Consider the following 25450-nt stretch of genomic DNA (forward strand, 5'->3'; position numbering starts at 1 on the left):
GCACGCACACACACACACACACACACACATATATATATAAACTAACATATAGTAATACTAGGCATGAGTAACAATCACTAGAACTAGCACGTGATTGGTCGGCGAAAGACATATACTTTCTATATATTATAGTCCTTGATGCCGGTCATTTATATTATAAAGTAAACTCTTACTGGTTTCATCAACAACAATTGTCAATATATGTGTATCTGGTATTGTTTGGAAAAACTTACAAGACGCTGTTTACAAAAATAAATAGTAATTATCATGCAACAGTAGTAAACAATAAGAGAAACACTCGTATACAATCGCATAAATTGAAATATATGCAGCTATTCGGCGGTATCTGGATACAAAACGTAAATTAAGCAAAAAAGCAACAATAACAAAGATGTAAACAGTTAAACTTTATCGTTCTTTTTAACAATAGACGTGACTTTTTCTCCTTTATCTTCTATTGTGAACTGATTATCACTGTTATTTCTAGATTCACTGCCTCTGAACTTTCTAAATGCACTCCTGGTATCGGTGTGTTGATATAGTGTTATGAAATGATTTGCAAATATTGGCAAAGTCAGGGCAAACAGTAGTACTCCTGAGATGCCGCACACACAAGCCACGAACCGGCCAAATGGTGTTTTCGGAGATATGTCTCCGTATCCAACCGTTGTCATGGTAACAATTGCCCAGTACCAACCAATCAGAATACTACTTACATCCATTTTGTCTTCGGCAATGTAGAAACAACTTGCAAACGTACACACCCCAGCTACCAGGAATAAAAAGAGAATCGATAGATCTTTGAAGTTTGCACGAATCGAGTAAGCCAAAACTTTACCAGCTCTGATATTGGAAACGACACGGAACAATCTGAGGGCACGTAACATCTGAGAGTACTCCAGTAGGTCAATCATTCCATCCCGGTAACGTTGGTGTTCATACACGTATAGAACCAGCAAATGAGCATACGTGCAAACCAATGCTAAGGCGTCTGTAATGTTGATTATACTAACAAAATATTGTATTACACTTGGGCATGACAAAAGGCGAACCACAAGGTCCCCAGTGAAATATACAAGCGTAATTACCTCTAACACTGTAAGTATATAAACTGTTACTTTCATGTTAGGGACTTTCACAAATTTGCCTTTCGGGTACGGAGATTTCAAAACAAGCGGAATAGACGAATTGTCCGTTGAATTAAAAGTATATTCTCCCGACAGTGTATCGTTACCATCAACAGTGATATAAAATTCTGTAAAGTAATCATAACTTTCATCCTCGAATTCACCTCTTCTAAGACCTTCAACTACATGTTGGTTAGGAATAGTGTCTTCATCGCAGTACTTTTCAAGCGTTTCTCTGACTAGATCTACATCTTCCATACCGGCAGAGATCATGTATTCTAGGCGCTCGCAATTAGTCATGGCTCTCTGGAAGCTTGAATCGGTCTTTACAGCCAATATAAATATCGACAACAGCACCATGAAGAAAGTCAGTACAAAATAAATCTGAAAAAGTAACATTTTAAGGATGTGTTTTAGTTATGAAGGACTCAGAAAATTGAATACTAATATAGATACTCTACCACTTCTTTAAAAAGTAAGAATTATTAGAATTTGGTGAAAGAATAATTAAAATGACGTAAAGGTGAACTAGGTGAAAATAATAAAATAAGATCTGGAAATATATTTTATTAAAATTAAAAATAACAACTTTGACAACTTTATATTTCAATGAAGAATTGTTCAATAAAATGAAATATATTTTATTAAAATTAAAAATAACAACTTTGACAACTTTATATTTCAATGAAGAATTGTTCAATAAAATGAATTTCTGTGTTTGTAAGAGAAACACTCGATTGATAATTAAAATATTGCTATTAAAGCTTTAAACCTAGCCTTTGTTGAGAATGTAAGCATTGAAAGAATACAAGTGTATCAATTTACTCTAGCTGCAAGCGACGGCTGTCTGTATTCAACCAGGCTCCACAGTTTGTAGCGGGCGGTTTGGATGCAACTGGCTGATGATTGCGGCAATTTTGGATGTGTGTCTCCTTCTAAACTGTCTCTAAACTTTTTTAATGTTTCTTGTTCGTCGAGAAAACACTGCAATCTATATATATATATATATATATATATTAGAAATTAAGTGTTATTAATTAAGGTTAACAGCAAATGTCTGGCTTTTTTGATATTGTAAGGATACATTTAAATATCATTATTGTTCGAACGTGGGTACCATGGTAACAAATTATCAATAAAGGTAATGGTGAAAAGGTATACGAACACTCACTAATTGACAGAAAGGTGGAAAATAACTGTTATTTGATTTTATAGATAAAGAAAAGACAAAAAGTATAAGCTACTCAAACAGAGAAAAATATTCTAAAGTGAACAATAAAGTTTAAATGCTGCAATAAATTTAAACAAGAGGCCCAAATTTGCTTAAGTCGCTCACCTGAAGAGGACCTTAACCATCTAACCCTTCCCAGTAAACATTTGACGTCGGTTAGACGTCGTATAGGCATCGGACCCTGACGTCGAATTAACGTTGGATTTGGGTTGGATTTGCAAACCGTTTAGACGTCGGATCCCGACGTTGGCTAGACGTCGCAATGTGACCATTTTCCAACCAAAATCTAACCAAATTTTCAACATAATTTGCAATCAAACAAGTAATCAACACATGTATTTTATCATTTTTATTTCACATGATAGCGACATAAGTGTAATATCATAAAACCAAAAAGGTAATCCAGTAATTGAAACTTACAAGTTCAGTCATGTCTGCATGATTCTTCAACTCCGCTAAAATTCTTTTCTGAAATGTGTAAAATTTGACTGTTTCATCATTTCATAAAAATCAAACATTTATACAATTATGCTAGTGCTATTACTAAAGAACTTAATTGCTACGTGCAAAACAAACATGTTATATTTTAAATTCTAAAAGAAATCTCTATAACCTCGTAAAATGTAATGAAGTTTATGTTTAACGCTATTGCTTTTTAAAGTAATAAACAAAATGCATCAATCGTAACATTAAAAAGAATAACTATTAAAATAAGTACAAACCCAAAAAATTTGCTACTCACGTTGCGGATCCCTTTGTGTAAAGTATTTATAAACCCCACAAATATCAAATTACCGGAAGACTCGTGTAAACCGATGCAGGCTTATCCTGCGAATGCATGACTAATGAACATGTGTAGAAGAAGATCCTTAGGTGAATTCAGAATAATTTATTCATGTGTATAGAACGCAATTTTTCCTGAACAGTTTTAAATTGGTAAAAAAAATCCGTTTCTGAAAATAGACAATTTCATACGATTTTGTAACATAATTAATAATAATGTTTGATGTGCGAATGATTTTTTGTTTTGTTTTGGTTTTAACGCCGTTTTTCAACAGTATTTCAGTCATGTAACGGCGGGCAGTTAACCTAACCAGTGTTCCTGGATTCTGTACCAGTACAAACCTGTTCTCCGCAAGTAACTGCCAACTTCCCCACATGAATTATCAGAGGTGGAGGACTAATGATTTCAGACACAATGTCGTTTATCAAATAGTCACGGAGAACATACGCCCCGCCCGAGGATCGAACTCGCGACCCCGCGATCCGTCGCGACCCCGCGATCCGTAGACCAACGCTCTTACCTACTGAGCTAAGCGGGCGGGCTGATGTGCGAATGTGCGAATGAACTATTATTTATAAGCGCGCATGTTCAGGCATAACTGCCATTAAACTATACTAGCAAAATTACACCAGTTAATTTTATAACTGAAAACATTTAAACAAACTTTCTATCCAACCTAATTCCAACGTCTCCTAGACGTCTAAGTCTGACGTCTATAAGACGTCGTGGTTATGACGTTGGTTAGACGTTGGATTCAGGTCGCCGACGTCCCGACCAAAATCCAACATCTAACCAACGTCGGTACGACGTCAGGTGTTTACTGGGTTAAAGGGGACAAACTCCCAAACTGAAAAAAAATATTACAGGACCTTATATTGATGCTACAGACTAGGTTTGATGAAGATCCATTGAGTTGTTCATGATAAGTACTCATTAAAAGGAAACCCAATGAGGCCAACCGCCCCCATTTAAACTGAGCAAATGTGAGAGAGGACCTTATAATTCTAGCTCTGGCAGCCCCTAAAATTTTGGCAAAGAGCCTTATAATAATGCTACAAATCAAGTTTGATGACGATCCATCAATCAGTTCATGAGAAGAAGTGGTAATGTTTCATTTGACATAGTTGGTCAAATCATGTTCCACCATGGTCATAATGTATCTATATCATAGCCGAAACCTGGTCAAGTGCCTCCATTTAAAAATTGGGAGAGGACCTTATAGTGTTGCTACAGACCAACTTTGATGAAGATCCTTCAAGCGGTTAGAAGAAGAAGAAATCGTTTAAAGGTATTTCTAATTTTGGCTCTAGTGGTCCCTAAAAGGACCCAAGTGCCCCCCATTTCAACCAAATGGGGGAGAGGACCTTATAATGATGCCACAGACTAACTTAGATGAAGATCCTTTAAGCGGTTAATGAGAAGAAGTCTTTTAAAGGTATTTCTAAGTTTGGCTCTAGAAGCCTTTTAAAGGGCCAAAGTGCCCACATTTGAACAAATGTAGGAGAGATGACATTATAATGATGCTTCGGACCAAGTTTGATGAAGATCCTTCAAGCGGTTCATGAGAAGATGTCTTTTACAGGCATTTCTGTTCTTAGTTCTAGCAGGCCCTAAAAGGAACCAAGTGCCCCAATTTAACAAATTGGGAGAGGATCTTATAATGATGCTACAGACCAACATGGATGAAGATCCTTCTAGCGGTTCATGATTATTCCTAATGTTGGCTCTAGCGGCCCCTGAAAAGGCCCAAATGCTATCATTTGAACAAAAGTGGGAGAGTACCCTATAATGATGCTATAGACTAAGTTTGATGAAGATCCTTCAAGCGGTTCATGAGATGAAGTCGTTTTAAGATATTTCTTACTTTGGCTCTGAGGCCAGGTGCATCCATTTGAACCAAATTCGGAGTGGACATTTTAATGATGCTATAGACCATGATTGATGAAAATCCTTCCAGCGGTTCATGAGAAGAAGTCGTTTAAATGTATTTCTAATTTTGGTTTTGGCGGCCATTTGGAAGAGGACCTTATCATGATGCTAAGACCAATTTTGATGAAAATCCTTCAAGCGGTTCACGAGAAGAATTATTTTAAAGGTATTTTTAATTTTGGCTTAAGCGGCTCCTTTAAGGGCCCATCAAACAGTTCATGAGAAGTTTTTAAAAGCTTTTTTCTATATTTTTAGCTATGGCGGTCCGTAAAAGGGGCCAAAAATGAACGATTCTAACAAACTTGACAGAGGTCCATGCCAAGATGCTACTGACCAAGTTTGGTGTGATTCTGCCATTAGTTTCAGATTAGAAGATGTTTAAGTAAAAAATGTTGATGATGCATGATGACGACGAACGACGGAATATCCACCTATAATAATAGCTCACCCTGAACAAAGTTCAGATGATCTAAAATGGCGGAACCTTTACCAAGTCTACCATGTAGTATAAGTGCAATGAAACAAAGACTCTCATATACAAATTAAGACAAAGTAGACCAAATTTGCCTTTATTAACTGGAAACAGACTGGAAATATGTAAAAATAACTTAACTTAGGTTAAAGTACCGAGTACACCCCATCCCATAAAGACACACATAGTTTGACCTTTTCATTCTAGATCTAGATAGATTAATATGTTCAAGATATATTTCACTAAAGTCGATGATGCTGTTTAATTCATCTTTAAATTATATAAGTTTTACTATGTAGTATTTTCATGTCAAACGACGCTTTCGTATTATTGTTGGTAAGACATGTCTGTCTGATTAAAAATCTGTTAACAAATACACCTTTACATGTTTCACTTGATCATAAAGCGGGTTCCAGTTCGTTCCTTTTTCTAGAAATAAAATATTGGCATTTGATTTTGATATTTCTTTTATATAAATCTTTATGAAAATGAAAAATAAAATCGCGCAAAATTTGAACAAGCAGCATTAAATGGTTGAACATCATGTTATTAGAATGATACATTGTATATGCTCCTTATAATTTGATACTTGATAGACAGATTTGTCTTTTTAAAGTAAAATTTAATATCTTATCTGAAGTCATGCCTGTTATAACAACACATTGAAAGCTTTTCAACAGGAATTTCCCAGAATGCCAACTCATTCATAAACGCTCCCGGACATGACGTCATCGGAATGTGCAACTCTCCGGTTTGGTACATTGCCAATATGGCGGAGAACATTTCGACTGGCCGGTCTAAACATATACGATAAGTCTTGGACGTCGTGGATGCAGATCTGTACATTTCTTGCAATCGAGACTGAGGTCCATTTTCTATAAGATCACATGGTATCGTGTACACCTGACCTCCGACGTCTATATGAACCCTGTCGGTCATAGTTCATACGTTTGAGATTGCTAGGTCCTGAAAATAGGCATACACGACTTTTGTTAAAATCCGAGATGACAATCAAAATGCCCTCAAAATTCAGCTCTGTAATATCCCGGAAAAGTTATTAAGATAAAATGACGTAGTCCTGAATTATTAATAAATAAATGAACACAAAGCAATTATTTCTTTGCACGATGCTCATTCTCAGTGGGATTTTTAAAAAACATATTGTAAGTGATTAGCTTTTTGTCCATGGAAAATTGACATTTCTCGTAATTAATAATATAGCTCTATACATTCCTGATTCGCTAAAATATTCTGTATTTTATGAGTTGCCTTAGTGCAACTGTATCTACAATGTTCACTTTTGTCTAGCTATAGAAACTGGAAGGTTTAGCGGTATAGTCTGTCAAAACTGTAATTTATATGTAGTAGAGAGAGAGAGAGAGAGAGAGAGAGAGAGAGAGAGAATCCTGTATCACTACGAAAAAAAAAGATAATAGTAGACCTCGTTACCGCCTAAACAGTCACCCTCGAGCCAGATATTCCCATGATAGAATCTTATGATGTCGATTTCACTAAAGAAATGTTACTGTTACATCTGGAACATTCTGTATTCAAAACATTTAATTAAAGTTAAAGATACCGTTTTACCCCAGAAAATGGTCGAACTAAGTAGTGTTTTTAAACAATCCAATCCTTGTTTTGATTACAGTGCATCTGGATGTTCTTGACGTAAACACCAGTACAACTGTATATACAAATGTACACTGAATTCTACAGATTACTGTCTAAAACGTAAACGTACGTACCCACCCAGATACTGCTCTTTTGGCCGAAAATAATGATTTTGTTGAAAACTTTAATATCTTAATGTTTGCACTAATTTATGTGCGCTTCATGTATGTTGGATTTTCAATGGATTTGATTTTCCAAGCGAAACAGAGTTATTTCATTGAAGTACGAATTAGAGAAAAATACTTTTCCCCAAGAAAGGATATTAATGTAAGAAATATTGTATCATTTTTGTCAAAGACAATTATATATAAATATAGCCGAAACTCATTCGAAATGCAAATTGATGAAAAATTTATTATATCCCTTTATCCATATTGGTTGCGCAACCAAGATAGATTAGAAACTTGAAAAGAATTTAGAAGCTACGGGCATTTTAAAAACTTACCTTTTGGTTCAGATTGTTGAAATACCCAAATATCTATCAAATGTTAATAAAACATTGATGTTTTTTTTTAATCAGAAGAAATGCTCAAATACAGGCTCAGTATAGAGATAGACCCTAAAATTTTCAATGATAGTAATACATTAAATAAAGTCTAGAAATTGGTTTCCAAGTCCTTGAAATAACCAAAAATGATTTCACAAATGTGAAATTTATGATAGTTTTGTTGATATTAATAACAGAAGTTTTAATTTTTAATTTAAAGTAGTTGTGATCCACAAAGAATGACAACTCTTGCCTTGAGCTAGTACTTATAAGCAGAGATATCTATTAGTTTACTTCCCTTGCAATTACAAAATTGAGTGGAAAATAACACCTGTTTTAGACACAATATCATACTTTTTTGTACAACAAAAACATTTAGGATTTATTCATTTGTGTTTGATTTACCCCTCAAAACATGGTTCCTATGATTCTGTCAACTTACATATGGTAAAAAATTAACTTTTAACAAGCCAATAATAAAATGAAGTACCAGTAAGTAATTAATAGTGTAGATAATACAGTTTTGCTTGTATCAAAATGTCACAATAGAAGCACTTGTAATACGGAACACCTGGTAGGATTAGTAAAGGTGCAATTATACTGATCTCTATTTCTTATGCCTACTCAGTATTTTACTTCTATTGTTCTCTCTTAAATAACTGAATGTAAACTTGAGAAAACTGACGCTGAGTGATTATCATACCCAAAACTAGTTTTCCTCGTCCGAAATTTACCAAATAATTCATATTTTGTGTAATAATGTTGTGAGGTATTTGTTTGCAAACAAAAATTTAAAAATATCCGTATGCGTAAAAGATATATGATCAACACAATGTGACTGGTAAATAGCTTTGAGAAGACAGTATTAATGATCCTTCAAGAGAAATAATTACCAAACAATTTTAACACAGGAAAGTACAATTTCTGCCATCTTTTCCTGATATTACTGACAAAATGGAAATGACGGCTTCTAATATATCTTGGAAAAAATGTGTTTTGTAAGAACAGAACATAACTCAAACTATGTTATAATGATAGTTAAGTTATAAAACCAGACGCAAGCTAAGAACTAAAGCCTTTGCTGAGATGCAAGAATACCGACACATATCTTAACAAGATTCATACCAAAAAGGAATTTTAATGTAAAGAAGAAAGGTGAAAGTTATATTGTTTTCAAAATGTAAATAAGAATATCGTAATTTCCACAAGGAAATACCGAAAGAGGTTAAACTGACACTGAATGTATAAGACTACAGTATTTAGCTACGGAGTCATTCATAGCTATGCATAAAATTAAAATAAAAATTAAATAAAGTGAAACGTCAGAAATTATTGAAGAGATAATTCATTACAAACCTTTTTGAAAAAAAAAACAACAACAACAAAAAAAAACCAACTATGGATCACGACATTAATATTATCCCTTGGTAAAATCAACAGCGAAACATGTAAAATGAAATTGCATTGTATTCTTGTAGAACTCCTAGAAAGCTATCATTACCATCGTTTCTTGAGCTCACGAGTGTGAAACTGGAGGTACTTAAAGATAAGAACCGCCCAAACAGAGTCACTCATTTTGTTTTCAATTACTAATCACTCACAGTTCCCATATATTAACTGGAAATATTTTGAAGCTGACAGTTAAACATACAAAAATTTGAATACTAAGATAAAGAATTCAGTTTAACCCTTAGCCTGCTGCAGGCGCATTTAACAGCCTTTGCAAACAGCTTGGAACCAGATCAGACGCCGATTAAATCGGCGTCTGATCAGGTTCCAAGCTGTTTGCTACTCTGACAATATTTCTTCCCTTTTGTGTCAAATATATGCACTTTCCAATTTAACAGGAGACATTTTGAGCTGCAGAAACATACAACAATTTATACTAGATGCTTACAGTTTAAAAGACTTACCTTTGACTTGTGAGAAAATATTCACAAATTATAATAAATCGTTTTTGCTCATTTCCTATACATAAGACATATTTTCTTTTCTGTCACCAAAATTGACTTTGCATCCGCGTTCACAGTAATATATTCAACTGATTTTTTTTTCAATAACTCTTGCCGTATCCTCCCATTTTTAATATCATCCATGAATTCCTTTACTGCAATATTAAGATGTTTTGGTGGCTGCTGCCACCAGTGTTAAAAAGAATACTCTGTTTGAGAAATCTTGTCAGTTCTTAAGACCATCCTAACAACACAACCAAAAATAGTTCCAGGCTTTCCAGGGAAATAATTATCTACACAACGTGCAGAATATGCAATGCTACAATATATGCCTTAATACCATTTTTAATGTAAATTCGTCAACTAAAATCAATACAAACTGAAGCCAACGTTTTAATTAAAACAACCACGTGTATGAATACAAATATGCAAATTTATGATCACGTGAATAAACGTTGACCTCATGTCACCTGAACTGAGCGATGATATTGATTAGCTATCGCATAGTACTGCCCTAGAGGTCACGTAGCTTATAACGTAGAAAAGGTAGAAACCTAGCCGGGAATCCAGACTGACAATTCAAACATGTTTCCTAACCGCATTGTCACATGTATAACTCCAGAAATATAAGACTGTATTTGATATAGAACGATGACTTCTAATAGCAACAATAATCTACAGATTATATACATCTACAGATAATCTACGGCTAAAAATAGAAACGGAATTTCAACGGAAAAGTTTCCGAACATTTCCGGTCCATAGACAATACCAGTTTATACCTACCATAGCTTTTCCAGCATGTTGTAACAATTTTCAAGTATGTCAGAATAAACTTAAATGTTCGCCAATCATAGCTATCAAATTATAAGATATTATATTAATGAAACCCTATTGATCTAAGAATGTAACCGAATTTTAGACAATAATGTATCGTTGTTGTTTCAAACACTCGAAAATATGACCACAGGTTAATTAGGCTATTTATAGAAAATCGATAATCAGCAGTGATACGGATTTCCTCAGGCGTTGCTACTGCCAATTAACACTAATTAGCGCACTAATTTAGTAAGATGATTTACGAACAGAACAGAACAGAACAGGACAGTAATTTATTGATATAACTTGAAACATGTACAGTTCATCGTTATATGAAGAACAAAATATAAACATGCTTTGCAATACGAGAGTGAACAAAACAAAAGAATATTCAGTTAAAATTCATTCAATATTGTTTGCAATGTGACCTGCTATGAGAATCAAAGACATGTATATTTTCTAAATAATATTCCCTCACGGATAATCTTCCTTCAGCAAATGTACAACATAAGATACTATATTAATGCATAAATACACATGTATTCGGTACAATTTCGTCGAACAAAACACGAATTATCAACGGGCGCAGCGATGATATTAATACTCGCCTTTTTGAAACGGCAATATGTCAGACTGTATCAAGCCATCGGATAACATATTTGACCAACTTAAAAATTGAATTGTTTTAAGACAGATTCTGTGCACCAAGAGTAAACCAACATAATGCATTTGTGACCAGCATGGACCTGCGGATCCGCACAGTCTGGTCAGGATCCATGCTGTTCGCTAACGGTTTCTGGCAGCATTCGGCGAGTTATCTTCCCAAATGATTTAACCGGTGTCGCTACGGGCGAATAGGTCCTATCATGCGGTGTACTCACGGCTTTTATCATTGTGTACAAACTCTTTTGTTAACCTTTCATGCGTTTGACAGATGAATAAAAAAGTGATTAAATTATTTAAAAAGATATATTCATTTAATTTATCAGTGTCATCTATTTGGATAGTTGTTTCTTCTGTTTTTGTCATAAAATTTAAAGCCTTGTAGAATTTTCATCATTTCAAAATGCTGGCCAGTAATATATAACTGAAATATTGTTGTAGGCTAAGCATTTATTTTAAGCGAGATAGACAATTATTACTCTGGATATATTAAGTTTGCATAAAATTTCCTGTCCGCTGGCTGCATACTGATTGCTATCATAAAAATGTGCATGCCATATGTCCTGTTAACTCTATGGGGTTCAAGAATATGTCCTTGAAGCAGACTTAACACTTCCTGCTCCCACTTTGGTGTTAAATATTGGACAGTCTGATGTTAATGTAATGTGTATAATAAGTTTTCTTAATACTTTAAACAATTTAAAATAATGTCTAATAGGTCTCACATTTGTTTTTTGTTTTCTTTCTATTTCTAAAGCTCTACAAATTTGTGGTCTATGCTTTAAAAATTCTACGGGTGTTTTTTATTAAATATTAAGATTTATATTTTGACATTCTTGTTACATTTCTACTAGTTTGTTTTCTATAGTTAAGAAATAAACGTGTAAACATTGTCAGTGTTTTCTTGATAAACAATATTTCAACTAATTGTTGGGGTCCTATCTCAAGAAGCGATACTTCAAGCCCGACTAATATGCGAGTGACAATTTCCCCATAAAGTATTGTGTCAAACCCACAGTGAACAGTTAAGATATTGAATCAATGACCATTTTATTGGAAGTTTATATTTCACTTTATGTGGGCAAGTTGCTGTGAATTTGAATTGACTGAAAATTAAAGAGTCAGCACCATAAAATGAAAACTAAAATGAGGTATGTCAACTTGTCAATAGAGTTCATTTATGCCTCATGGATGATATTTATGAAATATATGAGAAAACAGCTGTAATACTTTCTATATTATTGAAGACCTCATTGCATTAAACTGTGTATGCAGACCTTTTCGATTAATTTGTAACTTTAGGAATATATACTGTCTATACTCATCCTTATTTAAAGAATTTTAATATAGTCTGAATACGTGCACAATGATAAAAGGATTTTCTAAGGAGGGCATTTTAATATTGAAAAAAATACTTAAAAGCTACATAAAATTTATTAAATTTATCACAATTAACAAATGTAACAATCATACAGTCCATAAATAAACTGACACCCAGAAAATGCATTTTAAAACACTTAATCAGTTCTTACAGCTAGTCTCATATTTTTCAAAGCCTAGAATATCAATAAATATAAATATTTAGCTCTTTTCTCAATTGCTCAAGTGATAAACAGCTGAATTTTGATGACATTGTCGGATGCTTTCAAAATCTACTAATATTTTGAAGTGACAGCGACTGAATAACGATGTAGATAATGTAAACAAACTTTTCTAGGACCTATTCGCATGTAGCGCCACCTATACGAGCACCTGTTTAATCAAGGGAATTAACTGACCGATATCGCCCGTTGCAATAGGCTTTGAAAGCGAACAGCATGGATCCTGACCAGACTGCACGGATGCACAGGCTGGTCTGGACCCATGATGGTCGCAAACGCACAATGTTGGATTTCTCATGGTGCGGCTCAAAATATCTGGATTGATACAAATACGTATAAAAATTAAAACGGTTTCGTTTCTCCAGTTACATAATTTATTTTTCGATTTTTTTCACGGTCTGACTAAAGTTGTAAGTTTGTCTGACTTAAATGTCCAACATTTTTGCAAAGCCTGCTGTTATGTCTAGCGGACTTTTGAGTACCGGTGTAACAGATGGAGTGATAATTAATGCGCCTCTTAAATACACTGGCTGCAGAACTGAAATTCTGAGGTGCATTTTTGGTGCATGTTTTGTGCTGTTTTCTTCCAAAAAAAATTCATGAAAACCAAAGTTATCCGATAAGGACTAAATCAGTGTGTATATAATTAATGACAGGCACTGTCCAAAAGCTTAAGAAAGAAATCTTAAAAGCCGAATGGTTTGTAGAAAAAACTTATGTTATTTATTTACAGTAAAATAATTAAAGTTGTTGTTTTCGTCACAAATAATCAAAAAGGATAAAAACTATTCGTTAAAGACAGAATCAGTGTTTATGTAAACAATGACTGGCAATGAAAAAAAAGGATTAATTTTGAAACCAAAGCTGAATATTTTGCCCCCCCCCCCACCCCAAAAAAAAAGTTCTTCTGGTATATATTAATTATTCCTCAAATGTCATTTTCTTTGTAATATTTTACACATTGATTAGCAGCCACCATCAGCGCTTTGAGCGCTTTGATTTTAATTTTGGCGAATCGATGAGATACTTCCGTCACTCCTCTCAAGGAGTAAAAAGCAATAATTGATATTGTTTCTATAGCAATACTCACAGACTGTTCCACTTACCAAGGTATTTTGATAAAATGTTACAGTAAGTAGTATTTCTATTTCTATCAACTGATAGGAAGAATAACTGAGTTTTTGTCAATACCGGGCGAATATTTTGTAACTAAATCCTAATAGTGAAGTCTTTTAAACTTCGTAGGCTCTTTTAACGTTACTAAGTTGTGTTCTTTACACTACAATTTATCATAATATCTATGGGCCCGAAATATGCACTATCTAAAGCAAGTAGGTTAAATGCTCTCCAAACGTATACGTTTTGAATCATTGAACATCTGGATACTGTTAATGAATAAACAAAACAATTCATTAAAAAAAATTTCCTTTCATTTACCATGGCAACCATAGTTCTGCATTGACTGGAATTGCTTTAGTAATTTTCAGGTGCGTCACCCACGGATTTCCCGTGAGATTGTTTAAAGATTTTATCAAGACTGAACGGACGGACGACAGAGGGTGAATTTCCCCTTATATTTCAAATATCAACAAGCGATATAATCCGTTTACTTTCATAGAACATTTAAAATGTGCACAACCAATAACACTTAAAAACTCAAATAAGAAAAGGTGAACACATCGATTTATGCCAATACACAATAGGCAGATGACGTCAAGTCACGTGATGTTTAATCAATGAACTGCCAAATATGAAGTGCAAATTTTTGTATCCTGAAGTTTGAAATATGTAGCGTGAAGTACGAAGTCTGAAATATGAAGTCTGAAGTGCGAAGTATGAAGTGTCACCTGGTAAAATACCTTCAGCGTAATATCTGCTATTGTCAATAATTGAAATAACACCTCTTAAAATCCAAGACAGCACATGATTACACGATACACCAAAACAGACTGTAGCTCTGATATATAACGAAAAAAAGCTATTGCGATAAAAGCATATAATTCTGTGTTGTTAATAAATATATGAAACTCAAAATAAGGATCAGTTTGTATCATGTTGATTCCTGATGGGATTTATGACTTGTGTGTTATTTGGTTTATGTCATAACTGTATGTTTTTTACAGAGACAAATTGATATTTCGTGTAATTATTAATAAAGCTTTATTCATTCCTATTTCATTCTATCACTTGTATTTATGGAGATACATTAATGCAAATATATCTGTTATCAGTATAGCTTCCTGTGTTATTGTTACTCCCAACTAGATTACGTTATGCCATATTCCTGCACTCTAAATAAATTAACTACTACATTTAAAGACCCACCACGACCTAGTGACCTACTTTTTTCACTCACAAAAACTTCATCATGAAAATCATTCTCGAAATACAGGTAATATACAGTTATGCTACAAGTTTTCAGGTGGACAATTTAGGCCATTCCTGAATAAATGTGTTTTTACAACTTTATCTGCAAACGTATTCAGTCAATCTCTTTTCAGCATAGTTTCAAAAACATAGATGAATAACCATCTTACACTGTAGAAACAAAATGTAATTTAAATTTCACTAAATGCACCTATTTCTGTACATATTGCTACATTTATTCAATAAAATGTTAAGACATTACACACATTGTCTTGGCCTAATATATGTGACTGTCAATTTGTAACTATATACTTGTTATTTCACATTTTCTTCATGAAAAGCATGTATAATTACCATCATGGAAACACAAAAGAATACAGTTATTTTGTGGTGCCTCTTTAAAGACCCACCACGACCTAGTGACCTACTTTTTCCTCCCACATGAACTTGGTGCAAATCATCCTGATAATACTGGTAATACAGCTATTTTACAAGATGACAAGTGGACAATTTAGACCCTCCCTGAATTAATGTGTTTTCACAAATTCATCTGCAAACTTATTCAGTTATTCTCTTCTCAGTATTGATTATAAACATAGAATAATAACTATCTTACATTGCAGAAACAAAGTGTGGTCTAAACTCACCTTAATACATCAAGTACTGTGCATACTACTATATTAATTTAATGATATATTTAGACATTAAACACATTGTCCTGGCCTTATATATGTCAATGTCAATTTGTAACTAGAGATTTGTTATCACGCAAAGGATGTATAATTACCATCATGGAAATACAAAAGAATACAGTTATTTTGTGATGCGTCTTTAAACAATATCTAAAGAAAACAAATCATATCCTGGAACATGCAATCCTCATTTTCTTATTTATATTTCTAATTAAACAAATATATTTATCACTGGCAATTAAGCAGACTTTCAGACCAATACGATCCTTGTTTTATATCCTTACTTTTTATTACAGTATATCTGGGTGATCTTGGGTGTTTTTGTATACAAATGCATACCGACTGCTATAGATTACAGTAGATAACGAACCTTCTAAAACATAAACATATCTGCAGAGACACTGTTCCCAATGATTGCAAAATATAAACAGTTTTCTTCTAGTGTTGCCTTTTAAATAACTGCATTTATTACACGCTTTTCAGTGAATTATCGCAGTATTAGAGTGAAATATATTTGGTACTGTGACTTTCACACTTTCACACTGACAAATATAAAATATACTTTTCACTGGTAAGAAATTGTAAATGGGTAAATTTTGTCAAAACATGAAATAGAAAAGAAGATTTGTTCGTTTTGCTTGTAAGACCAACATTCTTTACTCATGAACACCATATCTTACATTTTCACCATTCGTGAAAATACTGCATCTGATGTTCACTCGTGAAATATATTTCTTTTTTACACTGAAACAAACAAATATCCTCTCTGTGATCTGGAGTCAACTGTAGGAGTTGAGCGAATACCTTGCAAGCATGCATGTTTCCTCTTTAATGTAAACTATGCATTTATAACGACGGCCGTTTTTTTTCGTTAGGCCTAAAGAAATTCTTTGTTTCCGGTAACATGCTCAAAACAATTAGGGTAGGTAGGTCGGAAAAAATATTTTTTTGGACTTTTTTTTATTAAGTGAGACTTTTCGAAAATTATTTTTGTGTCAAAAAGTGAATACAAATAAGGGGGTTATGCCTTTAGAGCATCAATACGTTGATTTTTAACATTACTGACCATGTTTAAAGCATAAAAAAAAAATCATTTTTGCAACATTTAAACATTTAGGGTCGGGCCAAAGATTTAGGGTAGGTATACCGGAAACAAACATTTTTTTACGCCTTATGAATTTATTAGATAATTTATCATTTGTATCTAAATGTTGTGAGGCATTTGTTTGCAGAAAGAACAATATGACCATCACGCAATTGCAGTGTCTGGTAACCAGCTTTTTCACGACACTGGGGAATGTATGACCTTCCAGGGAAACCAATATTCAATTAGTTCTAACATAGGAATCTACTATTGATATGTTCCTGAAATTACTGATGAAGGAAACCTGACGGACTCAGATACATCTTAGAAAAAAAAACCGTGTAGCATAAAAGTAAGAAACTAAGTAGAATGATAAAATATTAAAGTGCATAAGTTGTGAACTAAATATTTTCTGAAATGAAAGATCCTAAAAAATGTTTCTATTAGATTCTGACAAAACGACTTTTGATAGAAATATATCAAATCTGTACAGAGTTAAGATGAAATAGTATTAAAAAATTGTACATTGTTTCAAAATTATTATATTTGAATACGAATGCACGCATCTTTCGCAAGAAAATGCCGAAAGATAATATACTAAACTCAAAAAATAATTGATGAAATAATTAAATAAATACACAATGTATTAACATGTTCTAAATACTAATAAACATAACACAAATAGAAACATGAGACAGTATGGAACTCAATGTCTCGAGAGTATTTCAAATAAAAAAAACTCCGCAACCTTCATACCGCTTAAAAATAACAACAATACACTTGTAGATCTGTTATGACATATGTGAAACGATAATGTATTTTACAGAAGAATTGTTAGGAACGTAATATTATGCAGGTAAACTAGTTTTATTTGAGATGTTTCAAAATAAGGCCCTAAATAGTTAGTTACTCTTGTATTTTATTACGGTACACTTACAATATTCCTACAGCTCATCTGCATATATTTTGAAACCGTTAATAAAACATAAACTTAAAACACATTTGATTCTTTTAAATAAAGTAGTTTAAAAGTTATCCTTTTTTTAAAAAAGAAATAATTAGTAATTTTAATAAACGTGTATGTCCTGCGGCGTTTTTATAACCAATTTAGGAACATAACCCACAGTTCTTTGGCTTTCACACGCGTTCACAGTATGCGACAATCACGTGCAAAATGAACCATTAAGATTTTCTCTTTCTCAGTTTCAGAGGCATAGGTGAATTTCTCTTTACCTGTAAATCGGAAATATTTCGATTTCTTTTTTGAATTCTTGCGAAGCAATATTAAGCACAAGTCTTACACCCCTGCCAAGGATTAATATTGTTTTTATTGCTACACACAAAACAAAATTAACTAACCGCTTGTATCAGATTATAACAAAATGGCTTTCTGTAAAATTTCAAACAGTATTTCTTAAAAAAAATGTTTTGCATTCTCTTTGTATATTCATCCTTGTTCTAACTTCCCCTTCAAACTCCTCTCCCGCTTTTACACCCCCCCCCCCCCCCACTTCAATCTATATATAAATTTATATGTATTGTTAGATTTTTGAAGCAACCCGTCTGTTATATTTTTCCATTACAGCTTCTTTTTGTTTTGGGCCTGCTTTGCAAATACGTGGCTCTGAGGCTGTGTTTTTGGTGTTCTGTGCTTCCGAAAAATCGATCCTTACCTATTATCTTTTGACAAGACCAGGCGAATACATACAGAAGTAAGTTATGATTAAAAATCACATCGTCTTGATTTTGTAAGTTTGATTCAAAGCATGCTAGTTTCTGTATTCTACAAAGTTAAAATGTGATTTATTATAATCATCATACGTTTAAAATTAATAAAAAACAATTCATTATTCACTGGTAAAATATTAACTGGGACAGACAGTTAAAGTAAAAGCTCTGAATCATTAAACACCTGGTTGCTATTGATATATCTTAAATAAATAAAAGTATGTAGGGGACTACTTAAACACTAATAGCTGTCGGGGGACAAATGCAACAACGCTCGAGTATTCAAAAGCCTTCAAAAGTTAAAGTACAAAAGGGAGAACAATTCTGAATCAAAGAATTTTCGCTTCTTTTCGTTACCTTTAGTGTTTTAAGTAACAAGTAATTGTTACCCTTAGACGTAACAATGGAACACAGAGTAATATTTAGCGAGACTCCCTGGTTGCATGTTTTTTTTTGTGTGTGCATAAATACTGCAAGCAAAATAAGAAAATCTTAAGCCTCTAAAATAGCATATTTTATCTGATGGCTGAACCATACCTATGCTCGGAGCCAGGGGCAATAAAAAGTGTCAATGTAGAAACAACCTGCTGGAGTTACATCCCTCTTAATAAATAAACTTATATGAGCCGTGCCATGAGATAACCAACATAGTGGCTTTGCGACCAGCATAGATCCAGAACAGCCTGCGCATCCGCGCAGTCTGGTCAGGATCCATGCTGTTTGCTTTTAAAGCCTATTGGAATTGGAGAAACTGTTAGCAAACAGCATGGATCCTGGCCAGACTGCGCGGATGCGCAGGCTGGTCTGGATCCATGCTGGTCGCAAACCCACTATGTTGATTTTCTCATGACTTGGCTCATATGTGTAAATAAGAACAAACATAGGGACGGGAGCCAGTCTAAGTAATATTCACTTTCTACGATAATAAATTCACGGTGGAATTTATTAGGATTGCTTTTTATGATTTATATCACAAACACCTGCATTTTCATCTACACGAATTGACATTTCTTGCAGTTATTTACATAGTTCTGCTACTTTTTAGTTCACCAAGATGTTAGTTACGTCATTACAAGATTACCGTATATACGAGGGGTGGTCCACAATTTCCAGAAATATTATTCAGCAATATACCACATTTAAATTTGTACATAATCATATTTTCACCATTTATCTACCAGCAGCTAGTGAAATCAGGTAACAACTGCCGTTCGATTACCTGAAGTTAGTGTGATAAGAAGATCTGGAAGAGGGGCAAGTAAAAATACATAGTTCCTTGCAAATATATTATAACTTCCGCCGGATAAAGTGCACTTAACTTCTTGTATAATGTATTAAATATGAATTTTTGGCATCCTTAGATAGATAGAACATTGCGTGTCGACGTTTAGTGTCAACAGCTTAGATTTGATCACGTTAACTTATAAAACTTTTGGAATACTACATTTGATTAATTTTCGATTTATCGATGCCATGTTTTTGACATCATGAATTCTACGGGGAGATATATACAAAGAACATGAATGAAACATACAACATTGTCAGAAATTGCAACATAACTCCGCGTGATTCTGGATTACCCTTCTGTTTTCTTTCATTGTTATTCTACACAAATATTCTGTACTTGTGGATTGCAATGTGGCAGTATTCCTATGCATACACCACTGTCGACAATAACAATAAAACAGAATCTGAAGATAATCAATTTTCTAAAGTACATGTACTTTGGAAAACCATGCGAAAATAGAGAAACAAAAATAATAAGCATTCATGATCATTTTAGTGATAGCAAATATATTTTCAATGTACCTGATGAAAGTAAGATGCGAGGTAAGTTTAATTCCGAATGAATGCATGTGCTTTGTCCAAAAGAGGTCTATCTTTGTCAAAACGAAAGTAAACAAGATTGACAAATGGAAAAACAAGGAAGATCTAGGAATACCGTACTCAATCGAATTTTAAATGTATACATTTTTATTGATTTCCGTAAGATATGAAATACAGGATCAACATTAGGATATTACGATGGAAATAGTAATTACAATATACTTCAATTTACTAATTACAAATATGATATAATTATGATTTATAACATTTGACACTTTAACATTTCCTTTCGGATGTAATCAATTTATTGTGATATACATATACAGATCGTATTTGTGCATCTTATAAAATCAGTTGATAGAATTGTTTCATGCATTTATGCATTGAAGTATTTCACATAACAGTCACAACAACCTCCCTCAATTCTATATGCAATTTATAATCAACGACAAGTGAAACAGAGTCTTTTCGCCATTGTATGTAAGTGCCGAAACATTTTACTCTCTGAGTATCGTTCATTTCGAACGAAATTAGTCCTGACATCATTTCAATGATCTGATCCCGTGGTTTCTTTGCACAGAAATGTGTATAATTTACGTTTCCTAAATATTTGTGTAATGTTAACCATAAACTATATATTAAACGACTTTTTTTTGTGAACAATACATTAGCAGATGTCAACAATACATTAAGTATCTAAACTGCATTCAACACAGAAAATTGTATATTTTCTTAATAATAACATACTTAGTAGAAGTACCAAAATAACAATAAAACAAAATCTAAAGATAATCAATTGAATCTAGAATATATACGTTTTTCTTCTAAATTGTACTCACGGTTAAACAAATCTTTACATCACTGGCAATTAGTCAGCCATTTAGACAAGTAAATCCATTTTAAAATTGTTAAATAGATTGATAAATATTTACGTACAATACAGTATAGTAGCAATACTCAGCCTCACTGTCGTAATTTTGCAGCAATACGACTAAGCAAATTTAACATGATTATTTCAGCAACATATGCTATGATTGAAAGGAAGTCGGTTTTGTCTGTAGATTACTGCAATGAGTAATATACACTATTTTACAAAAATATTATTCACTGGTAACTAAAACTCTCAGACAAGTAAATCCTGTTTTCAAAGTGTTTTGTTGCAGTATATATGAATGCTCTCGGTATGTACAATGTTAACACACTGAAGATTATTGCAAGATATAAACCTTTCGGTTCTTCTCCAAAGCGGAAATGAAATTTTATGTGATTCGTTATTTTCTGTCATCGCGTCCAATCGTTAGTTTGAGAAACCGGATCAGTACCGCATGATCTCGGATCAATTAAATGGAGCGGTTTTAGTGCTTTTATGCAAGAAAATTGTCTTTTTCAGTTATTTAGAAATTATTGTCAAAGACGACATACAGCGCAAGATGTGCTCCGGTCATTGCGGAATACTCGTTGCTATTTGTTTTCCAGCATATCTAAGCACTTTTCTTAATTACTTTGGAAAACCATGCGAAATAGCAGATAAAAAATGCCGTGAATAAGAAAAAACATTCTTTCTAGTATGTTCTCTGATAAATATACAATATTACCAATTCCATTATATCACTGATACATTCTTGTATCGTGTTTTTGTCATAAATGATTAATAATAATTAAATTTCTTGGAAACCCGATAGGCGATTAATGACCGAATTAATCGGTAACGCAGGAGCTAAAGGATAAGCGACTGCAAAATGCAGTAACGCAGGCTTTCGGATATTTTCCTGTGTTCTTTTTCATCAATTTCCAGGGACAACATACCTTTATTCACTTAATTTATCTACAAGTACGAAAGTTGCTGCAATATGTAGCAAAAACTCCGAGCCAAATAAAACTGTGTACGTAGTACTGATAGAACAGGAGGAATTATCAGTCACCTTTCAAGAAGACCATTGTTCTGATATTGCTAAAGGTAAGCATGTAAGAAACCTACATTGAGATAATAGAGCAAGAATACTCTGAAATGCAAGTCGCATTGGTTCAAAGGCCAGTTTTTTTACCTTACGTTAGGTGACATTTGTCAGACATTAAAACATAAATATTTAACTTGAAAAAGTAAAGTTATAAAACTAAAATATAACACACTGTTTATTCCAGACGTACGTGTTGTGCAATAAGTTTGGTGTTGATTACCGAAAGAGGAATAGGTATAGCCTATATTAACATGACAAAGTCTGGTACCTCTAAAGAATTACAGTTGGAATAAAAAGCCCATACCCCCTATCATATGAAATAAATGTGGCAAATAACAATGCCTACAATACAATGAATAAATATTCAAAATAAAATAAACAATAGAATTATTAAACACGAAAAAAGGTAACTTTCTTTCTGGCGCATTCATCAAGTGAAAACGAAGGAATTTTCCACGTGATGTCCGACACAAATTGCTTTGCTTGTTTGCTGTTTGATTTCTTTCCTGCTTCTTCCTTTTCTGGTGAAACTTATTTTTGTCGTTTGTGTTGTTTAAATCTGATGCCATTATTAGGGCCAGATCAGACATCAAAAATAAAAAATTGAAATTTTGCCAATCGAAAGGACAAAACATGCACTGCACCATGCGCTCATAAAAAGCCATCACAAATACTCCGCGCCTATATGGGCGCGGAAAACCAGAAACAGCGATAAGTACTGTTTCCAGAAAACGGTCTATTCTAAACAGCAATTTATTGTTTTTATATAGTTAGTCATTCACCTCTTACTGCAGAGACCCGGGTATTACTACTGGCTTAAGGGCAGGAATTCGGTGGCATTGTGTTAAAAATGTTTTCCATGTGCACCGCCGTATGAAAACATCTGCGGATGTCTCTAAATTACATTCTGGTACTGATAACATGTGTAAATGTTGTGTTCTGCTCAACCCGGGACTAGAGGGCGTAGACGGTAACTTGCAATTCCACTACCGTCCATGGACAGGCCCAATCAAACCGAGTCCGCAACATATTCGTTTATGTCGTGTTGGGCGGCACGTGGTTTTCCACATTTTTATTTCATTATCACAGCAGCGTAGTTTGTGCCGTGTGGCGGCCGTAAAATCTCCCCGTACCTTCAATCACAGCTGTTATATTTCGATGTCTTCAGATCGTTCAGCACGACGTTTATGTTGTGTTTATTGGTACTGTTTAATTTTTCAGCTTTAACATTTCGGCCTGGGTGGTTCCAATGTTCCCGCTCTAAAAGCGTTGGGTATTGTTTTATCTCCCCTTGGGTATAGTGTCTACTTTTTAATTTCGTCTTTTGGCAGTTTCTGTGATATGCAGGCTCCATAACCACAGATCCCCTCTCTAAATTCCAGTTTGTTTAGTTCTGCCCATTGTTTTCTCGTTTAGGGCACATCCATTATTTTATCTGGGGACCATACGCCGCTTTTCATGGAATTGCACTCTGTGCATCATTGAAGGTTCAATGTGCACCGCCGTACGAAAACATTTGCGGATGTCTCTAAATTACATTCTGGTACTTATAACATGCGTACATGTTGAGTTCTGCTCAACCCGAGGCTAGAGGGCGTTGACGGTAGCTTGAACTTCCACTACCGTCCATGAACAGGCTCAATCAAACCGAGCCTGCAACATTTTCGCTTATGTCGTATTGGGCGGCCTGTGGTTTTCCACTGTTTCATTTTAGTCAAAAAATGGCATGCATTTACCAAATCCTCTTTCTGTATTAAGTTTTCTAAAAAGTATATAAAGTAGAAAATGTCCGCAGATATCTTGCCCCATTTCAGATTAGTACAAATGATTTTAAAATTGACACGAAATGACGAGAAAGTTATGGATCATGTATAGAGATTTTTCCTGAGATCAAAATTAAAATGCTGCGAATTGAACTATCTCATACTAAAATGGAATTTTATTTCTCACAAAAACACATTGATACGATTGGACGCGTGTGTGTGTATCCCTTAAACACTTGAATTTGAACTTCAGGGAAGTAGTGGTATTCTACTGTCAATAGAATTTCCGCGGAAACATCTTGGTGGTAAAAGGAACTATTTTTTGCTGGTCCTATATGAAGTCGTCTTAATCAGTTGACTATCATGTCTTTGAGAATATCCAAATAATAAACAGTGTCTGATGTCAGCTTTATATTTGAACCATTTGCCTGGGAAATAGTCATTTTATTCACATACTGCATGTTGAACGAATATGCATGGAGCAACCTGCCATAAGCGGAGTACTTCTAGTAAAAGGACCGTAAAGGGACGGCAGCTGGTTTCGTATTTTTAGTCAAATCATTTTTCTAAAACAAAATTCCTAGATGTATTTATAAGTTTTTGTATTTTATAGGGATTCCAAATAGTAAGCAATTTCTATGTAACATTAATAGATTTCTTGAATGCCTAGCTACGGCTTGTGCAAAGATACTGACCTGTGTGACGAAAATGGATCAAAACAAGAACGGCAATCCATCAATGTCGAACAGTCATGAGGCACGCCATTCTACCATCCTACTATTCCTAACATCCCGCCATCAGTTGTCGCACTTTGATAATTTGGCAATAAGTACAAAACAGTATTCTGTAAGAATGCGATTTCGAACTCACTTTTCAATTTAATTAAAATGTTTTTTTTTTTTTATAGTTTTGTGTTATCGTTAAAACTTTTCTTTAACCGCTTTCCTTTGGAATATTTAACAATGGCAAATGTACTTGTTGAATGAAATATTATTTCTTGCGCGTCTTCATCACTCGTAAATCTGAATGTTTGAGACGTTTGTTTGAACTCTTTTCAAGTAATTACGTTTCCAAGATGCTTCTGTAAGGCTGCCAAAAGCAATTATTTTCATTATTTTTTTACAGATTACTCGGGTTTATTTCTATCATTGGCTACTGATTGTTAGACAGATGTTATATGCTAGATAAAATATATTAACGCAAAATCTCTACTCTATGCACATTGTTTGTCTTTGCAATACAAGTAATAAATCACTAAAAGCCGCTGACATGCGGATTTCGGCTAAAATGATCGT

General features: G+C 33.8%; 1 protein-coding gene across 6 annotated transcripts; it reads right to left on the reverse strand.

Moving 5' to 3' along the window:
* Positions 1-200: 200 nt before the first annotated feature.
* On the reverse strand, positions 201-25122 carry LOC123526279 (potassium voltage-gated channel subfamily C member 3-like). 6 transcript variants are annotated; one of them, XM_045305365.2, is made up of 4 exons: positions 24851-25122; positions 6190-6509; positions 1953-2118; positions 201-1511 (listed from the first exon to the last, which is right to left on the reverse strand). In XM_045305365.2, the coding sequence occupies exons 2-4, from the start codon at positions 6480-6482 to the stop codon at positions 402-404; spliced, it is 1569 nt and encodes a 522-aa protein (XP_045161300.2). In that variant the 5' UTR covers positions 6483-6509; positions 24851-25122; the 3' UTR covers positions 201-401. The 6 variants fall into 6 exon arrangements, with proteins under 6 accessions (XP_045161300.2, XP_045161299.2, XP_045161298.2 ...); XM_045305364.2 differs by lacking the exon at positions 24851-25122 and adding an exon at positions 21371-21692; XM_045305363.2 differs by lacking the exon at positions 24851-25122 and adding an exon at positions 21274-21692.
* Between the last annotated feature and the right edge of the window lie 328 nt (positions 25123-25450).

The sequence above is a fragment of the Mercenaria mercenaria genome, chromosome 14 (genome assembly GCF_021730395.1).
Source record: "Mercenaria mercenaria strain notata chromosome 14, MADL_Memer_1, whole genome shotgun sequence".
NCBI lineage: Eukaryota > Metazoa > Mollusca > Bivalvia > Venerida > Veneridae > Mercenaria > Mercenaria mercenaria.